The sequence below is a fragment of the Hippichthys cyanospilos genome, chromosome 3 (assembly GCF_059441005.1).
Source record: "Hippichthys cyanospilos isolate Australia breed blue-spotted pipefish chromosome 3, RoL_Hcya_1.0, whole genome shotgun sequence".
In the NCBI taxonomy this organism is placed as follows: domain Eukaryota; kingdom Metazoa; phylum Chordata; class Actinopteri; order Syngnathiformes; family Syngnathidae; genus Hippichthys; species Hippichthys cyanospilos.
Genome location: NC_142371.1, coordinates 2,982,438 through 3,005,082, shown reverse-complemented (window position 1 = coordinate 3,005,082; position 22,645 = coordinate 2,982,438). Strand labels below are relative to the sequence as shown.

Sequence of the window (22,645 nt, the reverse complement as noted above, 5' to 3'; positions counted from 1 at the left end):
AAAAATACGTCAAACATGCAGTAATTCCATGAGCAATTCACATTTAATGCCAGTAGCCAAAAACAGCCTTTCATTAACTACCGATTTGAATCTAATAAACTTCGGTTGTAGATACAATAAAATTAGATTTTGAGATGTTTCTTGTTCTAAATTAAATATTCTATAAACTACTTCTTTCTCATTCCACAGCAAATTGCATTCATATATGTTTTGCACAGTAAGCAAAAATAACAGCTATTAGGTAGACATGCACCATGTGATGTGCAACCATAAAAGAAATGTATCAACATTTTGGACTTAAACTCTTAGCCATAGTTGGAGTTTAAATGTCTACGCCCAAAAATCGCTTTTTAGGTTATTTGAAAACTGTGTGAATGTGGACGATGGAACAAATGGAAATACTTGCTTATTATAGCCTACACGCATCTTTATAGTGTGCACACATCTTCAATTTCTGTAATCTTGCATGCACCATGCATTCCATTTTACTCAAAATTTGTATAATCACATAATTCTTGTCGGTATAATTCAGCGCTAATGCACTGCATGAAAAAACTACAGCCACAAGGTCCCATTACGGCCCTTCAAACATCAACCAAAAATTATAGGCCAAGTTGCAAATGTTTGCAGATTATTTTCACATTTTATGTCTACTTCATCAATTTATAGGTGTTGTGTACAAGTAACACTGGTGTCATTATTTCACATATGATCTCTACCATAACTTTGTAGGCTTAATTATATGCCAAAAATGTAACTGTGGGCCTGTTATTCAAAACAAAGCCAAATCTTAATTTTTACATGCAATGCTTTGGTGAGCAATGCAAGGATTTCACCTGGATATCACTATTTTACAACACAACTTATGTCACATTTAAAAAACAAACAAAAAACAATTTAAATATAGTGCAAATATAGTGCAATATAAATCACACTTAATCCTTGTGCAGTATTTTGTCCAATCCTTTGCGCTTTACATAAAAGGCATTTCACATCCAAGGGAAAGCATTGAGGAGACACTAGAGACCTGAAATTTCACCAAGATGATGACAACATATCAAAGTCAAAAATAGCATGACCACTATCACCAGAAAATGACCAAAAATGGTCATACTACCTCATAAGGATTGAGTGTGTTTAATATGACACATTATGGTCGTATAATTATTAATTAAATGCATTCTGTCACGCGATGCATTCTGGGAAGCGAAAGGATTTTTTTTTTACAATATATTTACAGTTGACCCCTACTATTCACAGAAGTATCAGGCCAGTGAAAATCTGTCTATAATTGATGCCCATTGAAATGAAATGTGAGGAAGCAAATGTTTTATTCACATTTTTTTTGTTTAATCAGGCAATTACGACATCTGCCTGAAAAAAATTGGCCCTAATTTAGATGCAAAATCATAACACTGTCGAGGCTAAAATGTTGATACAGCTCCTATATTGGGTCCATTAATTTGACTTGCACCTAATGTAGTAATAAGTCAGTTAACTACATGGCTAGAAGAATAAAAACCACACAAAAAATACAAACTCATTTTTACACGTTTGACAATCCTATGCGCTTTCTTAATAAATCGTCAGGTAATTGCATTTTAAAAAAAAAATCCAGTCAGTGCCATTCAAGCACAAAGGCACTTTTAAGGTTATTGTACGTTTATTGTTTAGCTCCAGTACATGCAGAAGCTCAGAGATTAAAAAAGAAACAAAAAAGCAAAACTGTAAACCTACTGGCAGCAAACTAGTTGAATCTACAAGACATTTCTAGCTTCAGAAGGAGATTTAAGAGGTTTGACCTGCGCATCTTCAGTCACGATACAAGTGTCGTTTGGTGGCTGCTGCGACAGAGAAACTCCTAAATGCTGACGCGCTCTACTGACGCCGTTGTGGACCGAGATGTGCCCCAAGCGTGGATCTGAGTCAATCTCATATCGATAATGATATCCCTCCATGACGTCATGGCACGCATCTCTCATTTCGATGATCCACCTCTTCATGCCTTTGCGATTCAAATAGAGCACAAAGAGGAAGACCATGCCCACGAAACCCAGCACGAGGCCAAGGAAGACGTAGGACGTTTGAAGGCTAAGGTCAGTCATTCCCGCCTGGGTGGGAACAATGCATCCGATGGCCCTCAAACCAAGGCCTCGAAGACGGCTGTTGATTAACCCCTTCGGTGAAGCGCACCTCACAAGATCCACATCTACCTGAGCTCTTGAATCGTTCAACCAAGCCACAAAAGTCTGGATCTCACAGGAGCAGGAATACGGATTTTTACCCAGGAGGATTCGGATGGCCCCAAGCTTCTCCAGCTCTTTGAGATCATCCGTCCCGAATGTCCTGAAGGCATTGTGGGTCAAGTCAAGCACCTTCAGGTTGTTCATGCCGGAGAAGGTTCCGCTGTAGACCGCCACCAGAGAGTTGTTGCTAAGGAAAAGCTGCTGCAGACTGAGCAAGTGGGAGAACATCCCCGGGGGAAGCAGAGCGAGATGATTCCCCGAGAGGTCAAGGCGGAGGAGCCCCCGGAGGTCCCCCCAACGCAGAGCTGTGGTGAGATCTGTCAGGGCGGTGAAGTTGTAGAGCGAGCGGCTCAGGTTGAGCTCCTGCAGAGGACTACCGGGGATACTCAGAGCTTCTGGATGGATGATTGACAGTTGGTTGCCGCTGAGGTCGAGGAAGCGCAGGTTGATGAGGGTGGAGAAGCTGTGTGATGCCATCTCAGTCATCCTGTGGGGACAACCTCCATGGTTAATCATTCAGAAAATATTTTATTGTAATTAATGCTGTCAAGACTGGGAAAAAAATCAGATTCATTAGGATCTCTAATTTATTGATCAAATAACCTAATCTTTCATCCAGACACTTTTTTTCATTGTGGTATATCAAAATATTGATATGCAACAAAAAGTGGATGCAGTCATTTTTTAGTTTTTTTTAACAAACTCAAAACAGCTGTAACTTAAAAGTGTTCGCTGCAACCTTTAGTTTTAACCATCAGGAAAATTGGTGCAGTTTTTTGCCAAATATTGAGAAAATAAAATTAAAAGAGTTCGCCCTGTCATCACAGAAAATTGCTGAAACTTGCATTCACAAATTTAATTTGGCAAAGAGCTTTGTTATTATTTTTTACATTTGTATCTCTGCTGTGTCTGCAGATGCGTCTGGGTGCTTTTCATTTATGTGCTAGGCTAAACTTGAGCTGCTTCTTGTAGTAAGCAAACTCTTAACTTCCATCCAGTTGTCTACAGGCAGGAGGCAGGGGGCATCCTGGACCCGAACCAGTTGCCAGCCAATTGCAGGGCGCACTAAGACCAACAATTTGGAGTGTCCAATACACCTGTCGCGCACGTTTTTGTAATAGTCAAGAAAGCTGAAGAGAACCCACAGCTGGAATTGAACTGTGAAGTGGACATTCTAAGCACTTTTCCACCTCGCTGCTTTGCAAGCAATTTACAGATATGCATATTGATTTGCCTTATCATAGGTGCCATTGGGGCATAGTTTTTTCCAAGTCAAATTTACCATTCATTGTAATGACAATGCCCACATGCTCTTCCATTTTTATGTCTTCCTTCTGTACCTGAACCTGCCCTCCCGCCCACAACAGGAGCCATTGACTTTCAATCAGCGTCTACTTCAGGGTAAGATTGACCTTTTTCCAACCCCCACAACTCAAGCATAAGAAGCCCCGTGGATAAAAATGTATCCAACCGGCATTCAAAAAGCATAAAGTTAGAGATTAGAATTTAGAATCAGGAGATAAAAAAATATAAACGTTTTACTTTAAATATGACAGTAATTATATGATCGCAATGAATCTCTTATTTTGACACCTCTAATTGAGAAAAAGCATACAAAATGAGGAACATTTTGTATGAGTAAGATGCATTCTCACCCATTATTGCTCAAAATGACATTAGAAACATTCTCCAGCTCTGTAAAGGAATCTGGTCCAATCCTGTGAATGGTATTCCCCGTGATGATGACAGTCTTTGAGTATCCTGGAATAATATGTGGTACCATCTGAAGGTCCTTAGAGACACATTTCACTGTGCGTGTGACAGAAAAACACTCGCAGCCACCGGGACACGTCGAGCACCGGGACTGGGCACAAAAAAGTAATCCCAAAATCACACAGACTGCAGAAATGCACATTGCTAAAAAGTCTCAGGTTAAAATTCAAAAACACAACAACAACAAAAAAGACACAGACCAGAATGAATCAGATTAGAAGGGTCTAAATTTTAATGCAGAGGATCTTAGAAACTAATGCTACACTAACAAAAAGCAGCCTAGCAATGGTCCCTCCTCATCTGCTGCACAGTGGAAATAAAGGGTATTGTAAATTGATGGCAGTTCTTGTAGCTCAGAATCTGCTGGATGAAAAAAGCATGTAGTCCCCTTAAAGGTACAGCGGACAATCCAGAGCATCCACTGGCTGTGACCTCTACTGTACAATCTTGCAACAGAGTTGTTGATAACTAGCTCACAAGACAATAAAAATGCATATTCTGTGCAATTATTCATGACAGAATTGCACTGCGATAGTCAATATCAGTATAAGGTGCCATTAGACTTGTCTCTTTCATTCCAAAAAGTGGACATTTTTCTCCAATGAATTTCTAATGCTAACTGATGTCATTCTGTAAGAAATTAATTTCAGTCAAGCTCCCACACTTTTGTAAGCAGACGATCAATATGCAAAGAGCAAAAGATGGGAGCTTGAAGACTGAGTGGAGCTATTTATCTAATTCTAGCATTTGAATAGCACGCAGTGGACCATTTCACAATTCACTTAGAAAGCTGTGTGTTGTTTAACAATTAGATTTTGAATTTCTAAGAAGTTATTTTAACATTTGATATTTTACGATGATAATATGAACATATTAAGTTTGAGAACACTCAACTATGCACATATGATGAAAATGTCAAAGGTGTAATACAGTATTGGCACGTTAATACCATAACTGCCTAACATAAGTTTCTTTCTCCATTCTGAAATCGAGTAAAAGTAGTTACCTCACTATCTACACAGGAAAAAGTACATTATTATGTGTAACAGTAACTCTGATTGGTTCTTTGAGGCATGTTTGCCAACATCTGCATAAAAAAAATCATCAATCTGAGTTAAAATTGAGTTAAGCAGTTATGTTATGAACATATGTCACACCACACTGATAGGGTGCACAAGCCAAGTTCTAGGACTCATGGAAGTTCAATCTGATTATAACATCTGAACATACAGTACATAAATGACTTATTTCATCAAATATGACTTATTTTTTTATCAAATTATTTGTTGTGGACAATGATTAGGTTGTGGCAAAAACCATATATAGATTTGCTATAATTTATGAGTATTTATATGAATTGCATTATTAAGTGTGCAATTCTGATTCTTATGGCACTTTACAGTGATATTTACCCAATAATATATTGTGTTTTTGTTATCTGCTAATGTTACATTCCTTGATCAAAATGTGCACTTTCTAAGCACTGAAATACAGCCATAAAAAAACGTACACATTTATCAACAGGGTAATTTTTTTCCTCCTACTGGTCCTTCACAATTCTTTCTTTGCTTCACATCACTTAATTTCTCAAAGAATTGATGAATACTTTCAGCATTGAGATGTGTAGTGATTCAGTGAAATATACATGAGCCAGTACGGAAACATTCTTTTCATGAAAAACACATGGAACTCTTCACCGCCTCATTTTAAGAGCCCGGGCAGAAAGCAATGCAAAATTTGCTTAATAAATAGGCAGATGAACTTTATACAAATCACCACTGACAAAGTCTCAAACATGAGATGTGTCGAAGAAAATGTGAATAAATGAGTCTCTCAGCGTAGTGTATTACTGAAGGTTGAACGTTAGGATGATCGTGGCGGAGACTACGCAGAGCACGACGAAGGGCATCCAGGTCTTGCAAAACGCAGACAAGCTAAAGGATACAAAAAGGGTAAAGAACGTTAGCGGGCTTGTCCACGACAACTTGCGTACTTTTCACCCCCCTTTTCCCTCCTGCATCACGGAGAAACAAGGACATGGCCCATTGTCTTTTCTCCCACAACCCCATGCTTGTTGTCCTACTGTCCTTCCTCCCCACCACCCAGCGCAGGGAGCCCCAGCGGAGAGGTGACCTCCAGTGGTGGCACGTAGGGGAGCACTTCTGTCAGTGATGAATTGCACGACTCCCCCTGTGTTAAACAGACTCCTGTGGCGTGGGAGTGGATGTGCGGAGGCAGCACAAACTGTGACGCCAGCATTCTCTATGTGGGTCAACGGAGAATAATGAGAGGCCGACTCTCAGCCGTATGTTTGTATGGTGCAGGAGAGCGGGCCGAATAAATTGTGGGCGCACGTTTGGGATGTAGATTCTTCACCTAATGCTGCTCGGACTTCAAAGTCCACACATTAAAATAAAATGAAGTTAGACTTGCCCGCAATTTTTAAGCTTCACCTCTTGTGATCTCGGTCATTTTGTAAGTGAACTCTACTCTAGTTCAATTATTGTTGGCAAAAAGTGAATGTGTGATGAGTGCTTACCTCACATATTTTCCATGAATGAGAGAACCAAAGCACAATTTAACCATATTCCAAGAAGTGCTGTTGTCATAGCGCATGAGATTGAGGGCCATGGCGACATGGGAATGGCAGTTATCGAAACACAGGTTGTGCTTTAACGAAAACAAAATTAGTGATTAAAAATATGAATCATGATTCAGAGTATATAATTAAATGCATCGACTGTTATCCTTACCTGCCTGCCTTTGTATTCCTCCGATGCATCATATACTGCTTTGTCCCAAGTCGCAGCACCATTGCCACACACTTTGTCCACATCAAGCCTCCAATATCTAATTATGAAGAGATTGAATTAAAATTTGGTCAACATTTATCATTAAAGTCTAATAGCGTTTTAGTTTGATTACTTACTTTGTTGGTCTCCCAAAGCCCATGTTGTCCTCCTGGAAAATTAAATACATTTCAGTCTATGAACGTGAATTATTCTAAAATAAATAACTAATGACAATCCAACCAGAATTCAAAACAAATATTTCAACTCCTTATTGCATGTATTGATCTGTGATACCAACCGAGACAAAGTAGGATCCTGCAAAATCTCTTATAATTCCAGAAGAGGTGCATATTCCCATATGACCAACGAAGGGTAGCACCCACCTGCGGCATGAAAACACACAATTTCTCGTTTACACCGACTGAAAATATAATGAAAAATCATTTATATAAAACATCCAAATAGCGAAGCGCTGTGAGATTCATAAATAGTAAATGGAAATGTCCGCTAGTGAATGAAATAACGTAATCGACGTAGCCAAACTGTCAACGCTGCTAACTAGCATTAGCTCGAGTGTTAGCTTACGATAAAATAGGAATGGGAGTCCAGACAATGCAGTAGGGGTAGCGGCTGTTCTTTTTGTCGTTTTTTAACAAATCTCCGTGATAGTTCTTCATTATGTCGACGTTTTCCGCATCCGCCATAGGTGCTCCACCTCTGATAGGGTGACGATGACGTTGATGTACAGCAGACGACCGGGTAGTACTTGGTCGCCTCACCGTGGACGGATCAACGGTCCTTGAACGCGGCACCGCTCATTGCTGGGGCAAATAATACTTCTTACTGATTTAATGCCTCCTTGCCATTCATAATCATGACATATGTAGTCATACTAAGACATTTATAAGCCTTTACAAAGACCACTTCATTGTCAAAATTTCTGCACCCGATATCATTATCACATTTAAATGCAGTGAAATACATACTTAACAACTTTTAAGAAATTGCATTACAGTCCTTTGATCCTCATATTTTTATTCATCCTAATTGGTTAGTAAGAGCAAATCTTGTTAGTCAGCTTTGACCTACGTACTTTACAACTTTCATGAAATGGTATTAATTTGTTCCTATTACTTTCTACACTCTAATTCGCTGGTAAGAGTAAATCTGATTTGCTTTGGCGGAACAACCGTTCCTCGCAATCGGTTTACATCAACACATTCTGTAATCTGCATTGGGTGTTTTCTTTTGCATGTTTTTAAATAACTACTCAAGATGATGCACAATTTTGTGGGTCTCTGAAACTTGAGGTGAATATTTTTGTCCCACGCAAAAAAGTACTATATAGTGATGCTCGGCGACTTTTTTTTAAGCAATTGCAAGATTTTCTATGGTCACGTTTTAATCTCATTAAAATAATTCCTATGAAGGAATTGTAACAAATATCTGCTTTAAAATCTTTTGAATTCACATGAAACCAAGAAACAAAATATTTAGCTTCAAAGTCTTTCGTCATAGCGGTCTAATCCTTTAAATGTGTGTGGAATGTTGAACAAAACGATGTGACTCATCGTTAAAGTAAAAATAAGTACGTAAACGTCCATTTTTGACTAGATGGTGACTAGATGGTGACTCTCTTAAGTTTGGTAGCACAAGTTGGCCGAGGTCAGCTGCCCCCGGAAATTGAAGTTATCCAAATGATTTATTCAAAAGCTTTAGTTTATTAAACTTAAATCTCTAAAGTTTATGCTTTAACTTCAAAAACCCTAATTAAAACACTTGCCGTAGGCCACCTTTCACCACAAGATCTTTTATCAAAGAACTAGGATCTTTGCATGTTCCTACCACAGGCCCTCATCTTACCGCCACAAGATCTTTCATCAAAGAAATAGGATATTTGCATGTTTCGACCACAAGCCCTCTTCTTAAGTTCCTGGTTCATTTTTAAGGTGGAAAAATACCCGGCTAGCAAGTCAAGTACTTCCCCGTAGCCCAGGAATCTTTGGGGCCGAACAGAATCACAAAACCCGGTTTGTGTGTTTTGAGGTCTGCTCATCATTCAAGCTGCCCAGTCAGCTGTGAGCTTTATCACAGAAGCTGGGTCACCTCGTTAACGCACAATATATGCCACATGGGTTGCCCTAATGGTGATTTACTGTGCACACAAAGTGCCTATAGTCAGCAAAAGTAGATAGTGAACATGACACTGATGTATGATCAGAAAGCACATACAATGGCCTCACCTTCATCACAGCTCTGCTCACCTCATTTATTTTCAATGGCTATTGTGCATCGGTAGTCGAACTCTTTCGCTGTAATCACAAACGATTTGATGTTAGCTACAGGAGGACAAAACACACCAGCAAATGTTCTGTTGTTTTATTAAAGTTTCTGTTTTCATGAAAACAGTATAATGACTCCTCCAGAGAGAAAACAACTGAAATCAACGAACAAAGTAAAACACAGGTAAGCCTACTTTTGCGTTCATTCCCAATTTATTCAGTTCTTGGGCATCTAAAAGTAGACTAGCCAAGGATGAGTGCTAGCGACACACAGCGGGTTACCAAATACTCGGTACAAACGTATATCCTTAAACTTAGCATGTGTCCAACTTAAGACAAACAGAACATTTTCACGCAAAAATTTGCATTTGAAATGAAGAGGAATTAATATTGAAAATTAAACAAGTAACTGATATTTAATGGTCAGTGTCTGGCTGAATATTAAATGAAAGCTCCCACTTATGGGATGATACGAAGACAAATCCTTGGACATTTGACTGATGGAGGGCAAACCTTGGCAGACGACCTTTTTTTTTAATCCAAGCTTGTAAACTCGACAAAGCTCATCCATGATTTTGCAACATGCACCTTTCATAAGATGAAGCATGACAATTAATTCAAAGCTTCAAGAACTCCAACTGAAAAGTCAAGACTCCAAACAAGCCGGGTGTGAATCCTTTCTGAAATTAGCGCACACTGCCGGAGGGTAGACAGGCGATGCACGGAAGCTTCTTCCAGCTGTGACGCTCCTCCGAGATGGCCGCTGCCACTGCAGGGCCACGCTGACCTGAAAATAGGTCAATGGGCACCTCTCATTTAACATCCGACATAAACCTGAGGGAGATGTGCTGAACTTGTCCATCTGTGTGTCAAACTAAGGGAATTATGTGTCAGGTTCTGCCTGGCAACACAGAGTGGCTTGAGAGGCTAAAGTGTGGCTTAGAAGTGCCCCCCCACGCTTATCTGACTTGCACCCTTTGCAGAGACCAGCCCTCCTAGGAGGGCAATGCATAGTGTTGAGATGTGACTTGATCCTCTGGTGTCTCTGACAGAAAGGAGGGCAAATTAGGGCTCAAAGAGAAACGGGCACAGTGCTTTGCTTACTACTTCCATCCTACAGAATGGCCATCGGCTCGTCTTAGCTCGGTCTGCACCGCACTTGTCCATCCGAGCTGTCCTCATCGTCTGAACCATCCGGCCCCAGGCCGGGCAATCCTGCGACACGATAGCCCATGTTGAGCAGCATGACCTCCAGTGGATCTGCATTCATCCGTCGCTGGTTGGCCTGAGCTGCGCCTTCCATGTCCTCCACCACGCGCACGTTTTCACATTCGGTCTGTGAGGAAACACAGGGATGAATGGGTGATGGGGTTCTTGGTTTATATCATATCATATCATATATGACACAAAACTAGAGCCATTTCAAATGGCAACATTCTGGCTTCAAAAAAGACTAAAATAAGTCGAAAGACTAAAAAAAGATGTGGTAGTGCGCTAATTTTTTTAATTTTGGAAAATTATGGAATCACTCAATTCTGATAATAAAAAATATGGACCCATGAAAAAAAATACAAAAGAAACTTAACACACCACTAGTAATTTGTTACTTGTGCTTTGTTGCACTACCTCAGGTTTTTATTACAGCTGGCAGTGTGAGAGGACAAGTGACAAACAGTACTCTTCATCAATCTGGCTCCAACATTCTGATTCCTTTTGCCAGATCAGCTTTGCAGGTTGGAGTCTTGTCATGGATCATTTTCTTCAACTTCCACCACATATTTTCAATTAAACTGAGATTTGGAGTATTCAGAGGGCTTAACATTGACATTACGAGGATTTTTTTTTTTCTTCTTCCAAGGAATGTGTTCACACATTTTGCTCTATGGCAAGGTGCATTAAAATTAACATCCTAAAAAAAAGATGTAATAATCCCCAACACTCCTTTCAATTGATGGGAGAAGAAAACGTAAGCTCGTGCATTTATTGAAGATGTGATGACAGTCATCTGCTCAGTGCTTTTACCTGACATGCCGCCCCACATCTTCAATGACTGCAGAAATTTGCATGTTTTCTTCGGGCAGTTGTCTTTATAAATCTCATTGTAACGGCACCAAACTAAAGTTTCAGCATCATCGCTTTGGCCAATGCAGAGTTGCGATTCATCACTAAATATGACTTTCATCCAGTCACCCACAGTCCATGGTTGCTTTCCATGAACCCATTGTACCCTTGTTTTGTTCAGGTATTAGTGATGGCTTTTGTTTAGCTTTTCTGTATGCAAACTCCATTTCCTCTAGGCGGTTTAAACAGACATTGACTCCAGTTTCATCTCATGTGCATTTTCTGTTTTCAAGGCATATTGTTTTTTGTCTTGACACTTTGATTTGTTAATTGGACTACAAATGTGCTTGCTTGCCTTTAACAACCTTCCCATGTTGTTTGTACTTGGGTCTAAATTATGGAGACAGTTGACTGTAGATAAAGAACATATTTTGCAAAACTTCATGATTATTTGCCTTCCATCCTCTTTTTGGACATCTCTTGCATTGGAGCCATAAATCATATCATTCCACTTGGTGCAACCGCTCTCCGGGGTGTGATCAAGCCCGTTTAACTAAAGATGAGCAGGTGCAGAATCTGATGCAAGAGTTTGTTTTGGCAATGGACATTTACGGGGTGAGTCCATTCCCCCCCCCCTAGGATTGAGTGATTCCATATTTTTTCTTCTGCTTTGTTTAAAAAGTTGCTATTACTGACTAACACATCTTTTTTCTTGACTACTTTTAAGGATTCTTAAAGCCAGAAAGCTGTCTGACTTTAGTTTTGTGTTATGTCTGTGATCAGCCTTTGTTTCTCTACAAAAGGCAGATGTTTTTAGTCAACCTATTTTTAAAGTCGACTTACCCGATTATGTAGTTTTTGTTTTGCCGGCCCAACTGTTTTCCTACTATCACCTTTTGGTATCTTGGAGTGCTCAGTGTTTAGCATGGGTTCCACGGAAAGAAACACCGACAGGATATTTGTGCAAATATGTAAGGGAATACTTTAATATATGACTACTAGGATATTTTTCTAGGGTAGTGAAATATTAAGGCGCCACTTGCATACACATTTGGGTTACATTGTGACTGCAGGATGTTCGGAAAATAACGCTGACTAAAAGTATACTTTGTGTACATGTGTGCATTGCGCCTAAGCAAAAAGTGACAAATTATCGCATCCTAGCTAAATAGCTTACACCTGAGTTGTTGACCTTCCAACAACCAGTCAATATTTGTAAAGATGAATAAAACGTCCACGAATAAATCCAAATACAAGTTGCTTACCTCCGGTCTGGGGTTCCACAATCGGACCACTGGGTCAATCCCACTGGAAGCTAGAAAGCAATAGCTGGGGTGGGGCTGCAAACAGTTGATTATGGACTCGTCCCCTTGCATGATCCGCACCAGATTTGTTGTCTCCTTTTCCCAGATAAAGAATGAGCCATCGTCTGACCCGCTAACGATGTACTGGCCTTTGCTGTGCAGGAAAGATTTGGAGTTAGACTGACCCTAAAAACTTGGAATCACACAATAGAGAGCTTCTGATGCAAAGCAAGCCATCTCCTTTTGAACGAGTTGTTGCCTGATTGTTTTAACTGCACTGCGAGTAACTGCTCCAGAGTGAATGCTCATCGCTGACCTTCCAAAAAAGTTGGCTTCTTTAATATCCGTAGTGGTGTTGCAGTGACCACAGTATCTGTGCTTGTAGTCCAAGCTTCGCTGTCTAAAAACTAATTCATCCTCTGGGATGGGATCCTTCCGGTTTAAAGAATGGAAGCGGATGGAGCTGTTGGACTTCTTCTCTTCTGCTGGTGACAAATTAAATCATGGGAAGACAATAGGCATTTCATTTGCGCTTATATGGAAAATAAATAACTAACAGTACACAGACATTTGCCTACTGCTGGAAAATAAATAAATAAAAGATGGAAAACTCAATTCCAAGCATTTTCTGCCATTTTCATGAAAGCTTAATTAAAACATTACAACACTTGCTTTTGCACCAACTGAGAATGCTATTTTGTCATTACAGTGTGTGTGTTTTTATATAGGGTTGTTTATTCAACTCCTGTTAAAAATATAGACTTTTCATAGTTTATCAGTTCAAAAATTATATTTGATGACAACATTTAGAAATACACAGGGGAATGGTACAGTGACTTTCAGTATACTGTCTAGTGTCTATTCAGAATACACAAACTAAAACACCTTCCAGGGAAGATGATCATTAAGTGTTCATGTTCACACATCCAATAATCGCTTGTGCAAACGATCAGAATCAAATAGGTTTGTATGATCTTAGCAGAGTGTTATGCTCTACTGATGGCCATTCTTCTTTTAGCAAATGACAGTAAACGAGGAGTGAGCAGTAGTGGAACCAATTAGAAAACTCAAAGAGTTCAGATCATATAACTGAATTGAACCACCAAAACTAGACCTTGGTCTTCATCTATTTTATAAAAGGGTTAGGGTTAGGGTTTCCCCCTATTAAAAAAAAACAAAAAAAACTTTTAACTCAAAATGTCAGATACAGCCATGAGGATTTTAGGAATACTGTATTACTTAAAAGTGCAATTAATACAAGGCAGGATATCTCCTAAATATAAATGGACCACAAATGAAAAGACCCTGAAATAAGTAGGCTGAAAGCCTACTTATTTTATTAGGCATTGTAATCATAAGTGATGAGCTGGACCGATGATGGTAATTACGCAAGTAATATCGCAACGTGATTTGACTCACCTGATTCCGTCTCTGAGAAGTAAAAGGCCTTAATATCTTTATCCAAAGAGTCGCAAGCACTGCTGTTTGCTTGTTCTGGAAACTTTCTCTTGAATTCGTCAAGGCACTTCAGAGCTTCAGACACATACTTGAGCTCAAAGAGACACCGAGCAAGCCTGAAGTGAGCCTTCAGATGTTCGGGGTTTAGAGTCAGTGCCTTCAGACAATCCTTGAGTGCATCATAGTGGTCTCCATCCCTGCAAGATTTACAAACACAGAGAATGGTGACAAATTCATGTGTTTTTATGATACTTGGCCAAGATAAAATGACACCTACCACTTCCTCTTCATATAGGCTGCAGCCCGGTTCCCATAGAGCATGGCGTTGCCGCTGAAATGATGAATTCCTAAACTATACAATTGGATGGCCTGTGTCCAATGTTGCCGTGCAAATGCATCATTTGCTTGCTGTTTGATCTTTTCCAAAGGCGGAGGAAGATCAGTGGAGCTGCAACAGCCGGGAAGGTAGAACGATTGTGCCGTATATTAACATTGACTGTTTTCAATTTACATATTCTCTGTCATGAAAAGTCACGCTTCTAAAGACAATCGTTTGTGGTGAGTTAGTAGGAGAAACTTTGCTGTTAAAAGAAAATCACCGCTACAATAACAATGAAAGCATAAAAATCAATAGACAGTATTGATATTTACCTAAGTTGCATCTTGCTTTGGGTAATTTGAATATGGCTGGCTGGAAAATGAATTTCATTGGAGATGCTATTGGCTGTCATCTCAATCTCCTCATCTTCTACAATACAAGATGTCATAAACAACGTATTACATCCAATTTACTTATTAATGTATACCATTGAAACTATTCTAGTCATTAAATAGAGAAATGTTTCCCTTTATGGACTGTTCTTGAGAACAAAAAAATGTTCTTTGCCTAAATTGTTCTCACAAAGATGGAAGTATAGACTTGAGGGCCGCCAGATAACATTAATGGAAAAAAACCCAGAATGATTACGGATATTCAAGGTATTACCAAGCTTTTTTGCAATCGCTGTGGTCTTGTTTTGTTGCAAAATAATGGGCCGTTCTTAAAGGGGGGGGAAGTTAACCCCCAGATTTTCTTTTCAATATTATTTCCAGCATTAGTTGTTTAAACGCACCTTTTGAATTAAATCATATTTCATTCACTGAGTATAAATTAAAGCAGCTTAATCCACCCGTTTTTCTCGATTTCTTGGGGCAGCCAATTTGCCGCTTGCTGTCAGCTGAAAATGTCATCACAGCTGCTCTGTGTTTAGGTAATGGCTTAGCTGTTTTCCGAGATTGGTCATGTGACATTCACTTTATCCGTTACGTGAACCTTGAGCAACTGTGATGTCACTTTCAGTTGATAGTAGGGCTGCACAAATAACTGAATTTTAATTACGGTCACAATATTGGCTGCCACAATTAATTAAGCTGATCCTCAGCGAAATTAACATTTAAAAATCCACCTACACGTCATGTCAAATCAAGTACTTTGTCATCCTACCACTAGGAAGCAGTGTTTCCCTACGTGTTTGCATGACAAAAGTCTCTGCTTTTATCTCTGTTATTTACCAGAATGAAATGACGTTGAGTTTCTCACCTGATTCCTAATATAAACAGTGCTAGCTGTCAATTGAGACCCATTTTGAAAAAATGAGATTGGCAAAAAAATGGAATTTATTTGGTTCGAAAATGACATTTTGACTATTAATTGATTAAAATTTGCTTAAAAGTAAATAATGTGCTTGGTTCTAAGTCGGCTTCTTTTTTTTTTTCAATTGGTTTGCACTCAGCAACTAAGTTAGCTATGTTGCCCTATGTGTCATTTGTTTTAATTATTAATTATTCTATTTATCTATTTTAGTGTATTATGTGTTAGGGTTAGGGACATGACATGGACCCACCTTGCGGTATTTGGCAAGTTCGTGGAAGCAGCAATGTGTATTGCCTTTGTTTACATGTCAAATCAAACAGATACACCTAGAAAACAGTAACCACACAAAATAAAAAGTCAGATTTTCTGGACTGATTTGTGACTATGCCCTCCTAGTGTAGAGCAGTTCTACCTGTTCCCCGCCCAAGTTGACAAGTAACTCAGTTCCATCTGGACTGAAAGTGACATAAGTGGTCACAAGGACTCTGAAGCGGCTATTGTAGTCCATCAATTTGTTTGGCAGGTGGCCTGAAGAAGAGGGGAGAGAGCACATGGATAGAGATTGAATTTTACAGTCAAGTTGTATTGAAGTATAGATATGATCGATCAATTGATCAACTATTCAATACCTGCGACGTAATACTGCACAGCTTTGTCTGGAATAGTGTTATGATTATCAAAGAATGTGCGTACATCAGATGACTTGAATATCTTTTGAAATGCTTTTCTGTAATGGAAGGGGGTTCAAATGTTTTATATCCAAATTGTAATCTCACACATGAAGCAGGAAATTGCATGTTTTCACATTAGAGCAGCGAGCGCCAACCTACCTACGGTTGTTTATCATTCGAATGTCATAGAGACGTACAAAGGGCCCGTTGGCCCCAACGGCCATGTAGTTGTTGTCCCGTGGATTGACAGCCAAACACTTGGCCTCCACCAGCTGACCACAGAACTCCGTTAGGTCAATCAGCTTCTCTGATCGTTTACTGCTCTCCCGCAAGTCGTACTGTCTGCATGAGCAAATGCAATGTGGGGGAAAAAAATGCATATCACCAGAAGTTCGCCGCTGATTTGTCTCAGCTAAATAATTCCCAGGGTTCTTACCTGATGACCCCATCCTCTGCAGCGCTCCAGAAGGTGTTGGGCCACATGGGCGCCGTGGCAATTCGTTTGACTCTGTTTGTATGATCAGAAAACATATGGATGGTTTCCTTCGCTGTCAGGTCATGCACGTGGACCTTAGTGTCTGCACCGCCAGTTACCAAAATTCTGTCTCCAGAGTGAGGGAGGAACTGTGTGGAGAAACAAACATTGCAATTAAGCGAGGGGTACAAGCAAGGAGTTTTTACTCTGCCTTTATTAATATTCTTATTGTGATTTATGCCTGTACATATTTTTACATTTGATACTAACATGTTTTCATGACTTATGTTCTGCAAAATTTACCCCAACAAAATCTTTTATTTACCCAATAATATCATTTGATACGTATTTTTATTAATTTCACAAACTTTATAATAATAATAATAATAATAATAATAATGATAGTATGAATGACAGTATATAGCAGTGTGGCTAACACTAGAGTTATTAAAACAGGTGCTGTGTGCCCTTTGTGTATCATTCTTGACATTCCCCAGACAGGTGAGATTTGCTGTTTTGCACAGGAAGAAATGTCAATTACCCATTCATGCAAGTAGTCTTCACTACTCAAACATACATAACTAACAAACCTGGCTAAATTATTAAAAGACCAGTTTTAATATGTACATCACATTCTATTATTCCACATGATTTTAACTGTGGTATGATTAATGCAGGTCTTTTTATAAGTTTAACCAAGAGCAGTCAAAACAGTCAATAAAAAGGTAGAATGAGCACCGTATGCTAGGGGTTACCTCCCACTTAATAATTGGCCAACAGCGCCACCTTATGTACAAGCGTGTAAAGCGCATTGAGTATGTAAGGCTGAAAAAGCCCTGTAAATGGAAGTACGTTTACCATTTACCTTGTAAGAGTAGTTTGGTCAAGTATACATTCAGTTTCAAAAATTTGAATGAGTATCACACAATTGTCTCAGAAGTACGACAGTTTTTGCATGTTGCTTAGGGCCAATGTGTAAGATTTAGACCATTGTTCATTAGAAAGGAATACATTATTATAAATTTCAAAAGCTTGCAAATAAATGTGTTCTTAACAATCAACAGTATGTTTTAAATATAATTGTAGGTCTACTAGTTATCATCAAAATATATTACATGGGGGGTGGCAATCCTCTGGAGGCTGCCATGTTTGTTAAAAATACGGAAAAAGGTAACTGCAGCACCCGCTGCTGTCTGTCATGAAAAACGGTCTAAAACTTACACATTGTACCTTTAATTTCTACAAATTACTGCAGTTTTTGAATACAAAACAACATGGAATATAATGTGTTTATTTGTGCTGTCTTTCAGATGACAAAGTCAAATATTTAGAAGAGCCATAACTAGGTCAGAAATTACAAATGATGACTGACTGGACTCTTCTAACAGCAAACCCCCCTTGCACTGCAAGTCACTTCCAACATCCCATTGACAACTGCTCATCACACCACTCTTACCTTAACAGAAAATATGTTTGCTGCATGGCCTGTGTGCATAGTAGTAAGTTTCTTGAGTCTGAATGGATCCCAGATGATCGCATGTTGATCATCTGAGCCTGAGGCCAGCAAACTGACAAGCAAAACAAACACTCGTTTATGAAACCATTTTTTCAAAAGCGTTTTTAGTACAGTCCAGAAAGAGTTTTTGCTTACTCTCCACTTTCATTCCATTCCAAACAGTTCACGCAGCCTGTGTGGCCCTACACAATCATACAGAACAGTAGAGAAAAATAAAAGTCAATCTTGGACAACTACTTATGAAAAGTGTCAAACTAGAGGCCAATGGGCCAGGTTTGACCAGCCACAACATTTTAGGTGGTCCCTGTAAGTATGGCACAATTGATGTATCATTTTAGATGTCATTAGAGCTTTCCTTGTTTGTTTTTTAAATTTTGTTCCGTTACTGTACCGAACATGAAAACCAAGGTACTGTAAGTCCTAGGGCTAAATTATACATCGTTTTGAAATCGAAATCACAATCTCAGATGATTACATTTCTGGATTGTCAAAGCTACTTATTATTTATTATTACTATTTTTTTTTATTTTTTTTATAAAGGGCTCTTGTCTCATGAGTTCACTGTGAAGGGAATCATATATTAGGTTGTTATCATTATGTTCTTAGTTCATTGTTACCCATTTATGCAATCCTAGTTCATCTTGACCCTGTCCTTAGATAGAACTGTTGACGCACGAAAGTGTGAGCCGGGACCTTGGCCCAGCTGCTGGTGGCCCCCGGCTGGCTCTTTTGTTGTGTCTTGTAATCTGCTATGCTTCTATTCAATAAAAGCCAGGGGGAACGGCTGGGCAGGTGGAAAACTAGCGTTGGAAGACCCACGAGTTACATTTGCCCAAGCTTTTTTCCCTATGCCGGCATAGAAAAGTCAATCTTGGCTGGTCTGAGTTACTCTTTTTGCTGTTTAAGCAGCTAGGCTTGTCCTAGTCTTCTTTTCTGAGATTTCTCTGACATTCACCCATCAGTGGCATGTTATATGAGGGCAAATAGTAAGATGACAGTTATGTTAGCAATTTAGCGCAGGCATAAACAAGGGTATGCTAATGACTGGTGTCAGCAATGACAAAGAGCTCAGGGCCAAAAGTAAATTAAATATCAACCATGTTATTTGTACTACAGTATTTCGGACTACAGAGAGTAGTTTTGAGATTTACACATAAGTCTCAAAGTAATTGTTTTATTTAATTTAGCCATGCTCATGGACTGTTTTCCTATATCAAAAGAAGCAGAGAATAAAAGAAATATGATATGTTATGACTTTTATTACCAAGAAATATTCCCTTTATACAATTAAATACTGCAATCAGAAATACTACTTTATGATTTTTACAGTTTTAAGCAATTAACTCTAACACAAATATGGGGAACAAAAGCATACAATATAAAATATTTTTTAAAAATCTTTTTACATTCCATTTTTACACATAATTGCATATTTATGCACGACAGCAATAAAAAAATCATTTTCCAAATTTTTGGTAATATAAAACCATTATAATTACAATTTTTTAGTTAAATTTTAATAGGATTTATTACATTAATTTTCCTGCGATTTTTGCAACATTTCGTTGAGCGGCGAAAACTATGTCAGCAAACAGAAAATTCTTTGTTGACTTGCCTCAAGGCAGTAGGTGGTGTTCGAAACGAGTTAATGCGTAGTCCAGGTCGTGTGATAACTAAATTCGTTGTGCAGTGTTGAACTTTAACATGTCACCAACTGGGTGAAATTTCAGCTCCCTAGTATCTTCTTTCAATTCTTTAACCTTGATGAGAAATGCCTTTGATCTAACATCTTTAACAAGGACCGTCTGTTTCCAAAAAAATTTTCTTTAGTGTCTGTGAATTAATATAGTAATAGCTTTGAATGTTTTGATGGTACGATGTAATATTCTGTGATGGGTTGAACTGTTATTGTACATTGAGATGATCGCGATTGTTTTTCAAACAAGGAATCTCAAATCGAAATTTCAAGGTCTGAATAATTGCTATTCAATTATTTCCTGAAATCGTTCAAACCTAGTATGTACTATGATTTTTACTACACATCTACAAACATCATGTATATAATGGTTTAACTGTTAGAACTAACAGCCCAAGGGAAACCATAACTGACACATGCTCAAGAATTTGCTGTGACCAACCTGAAGCTCAGCCTCCAGGCCAAGTCTCTTGATGAATGGATCGGTCACATGATAGAACCTTTGAAAGCCTGATGTTCTCTTTTCCTGCATTCATGTGCAAAGAAAATATTAAGCTCACAATATACAACAGAACAAAATATAACAGGATCACTCAGGCTGCCAGCATTTTCTACTTAGTCATTGCTAGTTCACTCACCAGAATCTGCCTGTGCAAGATATCTCGGGTGATGTTGACGTTATTCATGGTTGGGCAATCCAGGTCTCACACAGATGACAGGTGGTCCCTAGTGCTTGACAGTACACTGCAAAGACATTAAACATAAGTACAGATAAAACGGAGAGGATCATAAATCGTGGGGTTCAGGTTTGACTATGATGTCTCCAGCGAGTTCCTTTTCGAGTGGCAAATATGGATGTGTATGCTCCAGTTAAAGAACATGTATCGTTGCTCCATTTAGCACATTTATTAACTGTGGTCTGCAATAATACAAAGAACAATGTTAACATACATACATACATACAGTACATACAGTACATACACCATTCTATCCACTGCTCAACAAGCAGCATAACATTATTAACTTTTAATCTCACTGCATTCAGCCCTGGCCACACACAAATAAATGCTTCCTCATATGAATGAAACGCTATTAGCATAATTAGCATGCTAGCCGAACACAACAATTTAAGCGCAGTAAAGGACGTCACACACAAGCATACACCTGCTCTATAACATACAACTAATGTCCAAATTGAACATAACAAGGAAATAAACTCATCTTTCGTCACATACACACAATCACAAATGTGCTGGAATGTGCGTTATAAGCAACTTTATCAAACTACGTCACGGACTGAACGGTGTCGCGGACGAGGAAGAAAAGGGAAAACTACGGTGGGTCATTCACGTTAAACTAGTGGTGCGTTCACGGAATGCTCACAGCATGGGAATTTACAATATCGCACGCAAACAGCACATCGAACGAAAGTACAAACATACAAACAATGTGGGCTTTCTAACAACAGAGTAGATACATACAAACATCGTTGTTTATGCATGCAACATACCATGCAGTGTTACCTGATCGACAGTCCAAGCTTTCGAGGGGAGTGCCAAACACCGTGGAACTTACTCGCGTCAACAAGGCGAGTATATTTGGCCGATAGTATGAGCTGTCAAGCTAATGCAACACTCTGACAGACCTCGGACCCACTTCGTACATTACGAGTACCATTCTACTAAATGAGAATTTGGTCCTCTTCCAGAATATAAGAACATTTGAGCTTCCAGGTTTTGAAATTGGGGGGGGGCGTTTAAAACTAACCGTGTTAGCCTATTTTGTTAGCCGTTAGCTAAACAAAACGTCACCAGCAGGTAACGCTGATTTTTGCAACCTTTAGATGACAACTTACGAGTACGCATGCAAATTCGTTGTCCTCCTTCTAGCAGAAAGTCCACGTAAATCAACGTCATAAATCACATCCTTACACAATTTTCCCATAAACGCAACACACTCCCACTGTGTTTCATGTAATTGAACACAATTTAGCTAGTTCCGCTACTCGAGCACGGCCTTAACACTTCCGGTCCATTTTAAGATTTTTCAAAATTAGATCAAAATAAAAGTATATTTGGGTCATAATATAGACAACCCGACCTCATACAACATTTAATACGTGCGCGTTCCAATTTGTGAAAACTATAAACACAATTTTGATATCAATGTTCTATTACACCACAATTTAGACGCTAATTTGTGTAGAAATTGCCCATATTCAACACATATTTATTGGTTCCAATTCTGCCTTGCCCCTGTCATTACAATCATCTTCATTCGTATAGCGTTTTCCCAAGCGCTACAGTTTTAATAAAGCGCTTCACAGAACGCCACATGATAACATTAACAAGAGGCTAATAGAACAAAACAGATATCATCAAACATTGACAATAATACAATCATCTCTTCTTACATTGTGGTTTGAAGCGGTTATAGATGTTGCTTAATGACGTCACGTCACATTATGGCTGGCGTCACAGCTCTGCTACAAGCTTATGTCGCTTAAACTTGTCACACTATGCTTGTTCATTTTGTAATCTGTAAAAGTGAGTCATATGGCTTGCATATCTATTTGTATTATTATTATTGTTATTATTGTTATTATTATTATTATTTTGTTGTTGATGCTGTTGTTGATGTACTGTACTGCTGGGGTCTTTATTCCCTAATAAACTAGACTTCGAAGAGTTACTTTGATTTTCTCTTTTTTTAAAGTTTAGTTTCATTACATATCTGTC

The 22,645-nt window shown here is 38.8% G+C and overlaps 3 protein-coding genes across 8 annotated transcripts; all 3 read right to left on the bottom strand.

Moving 5' to 3' along the window:
• Positions 1-1,567: 1,567 nt before the first annotated feature.
• On the bottom strand, positions 1,568-4,161 carry LOC148425460 (trophoblast glycoprotein-like). The gene is made up of 2 exons (XM_088410443.1): positions 3,902-4,161; positions 1,568-2,733 (listed from the first exon to the last, which is right to left on the bottom strand). Exons 1-2 carry the CDS (start codon positions 4,159-4,161, stop codon positions 1,758-1,760), a joined length of 1,236 nt encoding a protein of 411 aa, XP_088266569.1. The 3' UTR covers positions 1,568-1,757.
• Positions 4,162-4,228: 67 nt separating this feature from the next.
• Positions 4,229-7,612, bottom strand: LOC148425459 (transmembrane protein 222-like). Its single transcript, XM_088410444.1, has 6 exons — positions 7,397-7,612; positions 7,110-7,194; positions 6,949-6,980; positions 6,773-6,869; positions 6,559-6,689; positions 4,229-5,953 (listed from the first exon to the last, which is right to left on the bottom strand). The coding sequence occupies exons 1-6, from the start codon at positions 7,513-7,515 to the stop codon at positions 5,866-5,868; spliced, it is 552 nt and encodes a 183-aa protein (XP_088266570.1). The 5' UTR covers positions 7,516-7,612; the 3' UTR covers positions 4,229-5,865.
• Positions 7,133-21,899, bottom strand: LOC148425458 (WD and tetratricopeptide repeats protein 1-like). Of its 6 annotated transcripts, XR_015865061.1 has the most exons (17): positions 20,546-21,211; positions 20,350-20,433; positions 18,347-18,393; positions 18,152-18,263; positions 16,657-16,844; positions 16,380-16,562; positions 16,179-16,276; positions 15,962-16,077; positions 15,800-15,875; positions 14,568-14,664; positions 14,194-14,364; positions 13,878-14,113; positions 12,775-12,943; positions 12,420-12,612; positions 10,198-10,429; positions 9,055-9,123; positions 7,133-7,194 (listed from the first exon to the last, which is right to left on the bottom strand). XR_015865061.1 is itself a non-coding variant. In XM_088410437.1 (16 exons), exons 2-16 carry the CDS (start codon positions 20,591-20,593, stop codon positions 10,232-10,234), a joined length of 2,016 nt encoding a protein of 671 aa, XP_088266563.1. In that variant the 5' UTR covers positions 20,594-20,651; positions 21,763-21,899; the 3' UTR covers positions 9,176-10,231. The 6 variants fall into 6 exon arrangements, 5 of the variants coding, with proteins under 5 accessions (XP_088266563.1, XP_088266564.1, XP_088266567.1 ...); XM_088410437.1 differs by lacking the exons at positions 7,133-7,194; positions 9,055-9,123 and adding an exon at positions 21,763-21,899 and having other exon boundaries at positions 9,176-10,429; positions 20,546-20,651; XM_088410438.1 differs by lacking the exons at positions 7,133-7,194; positions 9,055-9,123 and adding an exon at positions 21,431-21,687 and having other exon boundaries at positions 9,176-10,429; positions 20,546-20,651.
• Positions 21,900-22,645: the final 746 nt, after the last annotated feature.

Coding starts and splice junctions, on each gene's coding strand:
- LOC148425458 (XM_088410437.1), bottom strand. CDS start 20,593: ATGAATAACGTCAACATCACCCGAGATATCTTGCACAGGCAGATTCTG. Junction 18,394..20,349: donor GCCTGGAGGCTGAGCTTCAG/GTTGGTCACAGC, acceptor ATGATTGTGTAG/GGCCACACAGGCTGCGTGAA. Junction 16,078..16,178: donor TGTGCAGTATTACGTCGCAG/GTATTGAATAGT, acceptor CCTCTTCTTCAG/GCCACCTGCCAAACAAATTG.
- LOC148425459 (XM_088410444.1), bottom strand. CDS start 7,515: ATGGCGGATGCGGAAAACGTCGACATAATGAAGAACTATCACGGAGAT. Junction 7,195..7,396: donor ACTCCCATTCCTATTTTATC/GTAAGCTAACAC, acceptor TTCATGCCGCAG/GTGGGTGCTACCCTTCGTTG. Junction 6,690..6,772: donor AGGAATACAAAGGCAGGCAG/GTAAGGATAACA, acceptor TTTTCGTTAAAG/CACAACCTGTGTTTCGATAA.
- LOC148425460 (XM_088410443.1), bottom strand. CDS start 4,161: ATGTGCATTTCTGCAGTCTGTGTGATTTTGGGATTACTTTTTTGTGCC. Junction 2,734..3,901: donor GTCATTTTGAGCAATAATGG/GTGAGAATGCAT, acceptor TTGTCCCCACAG/GATGACTGAGATGGCATCAC.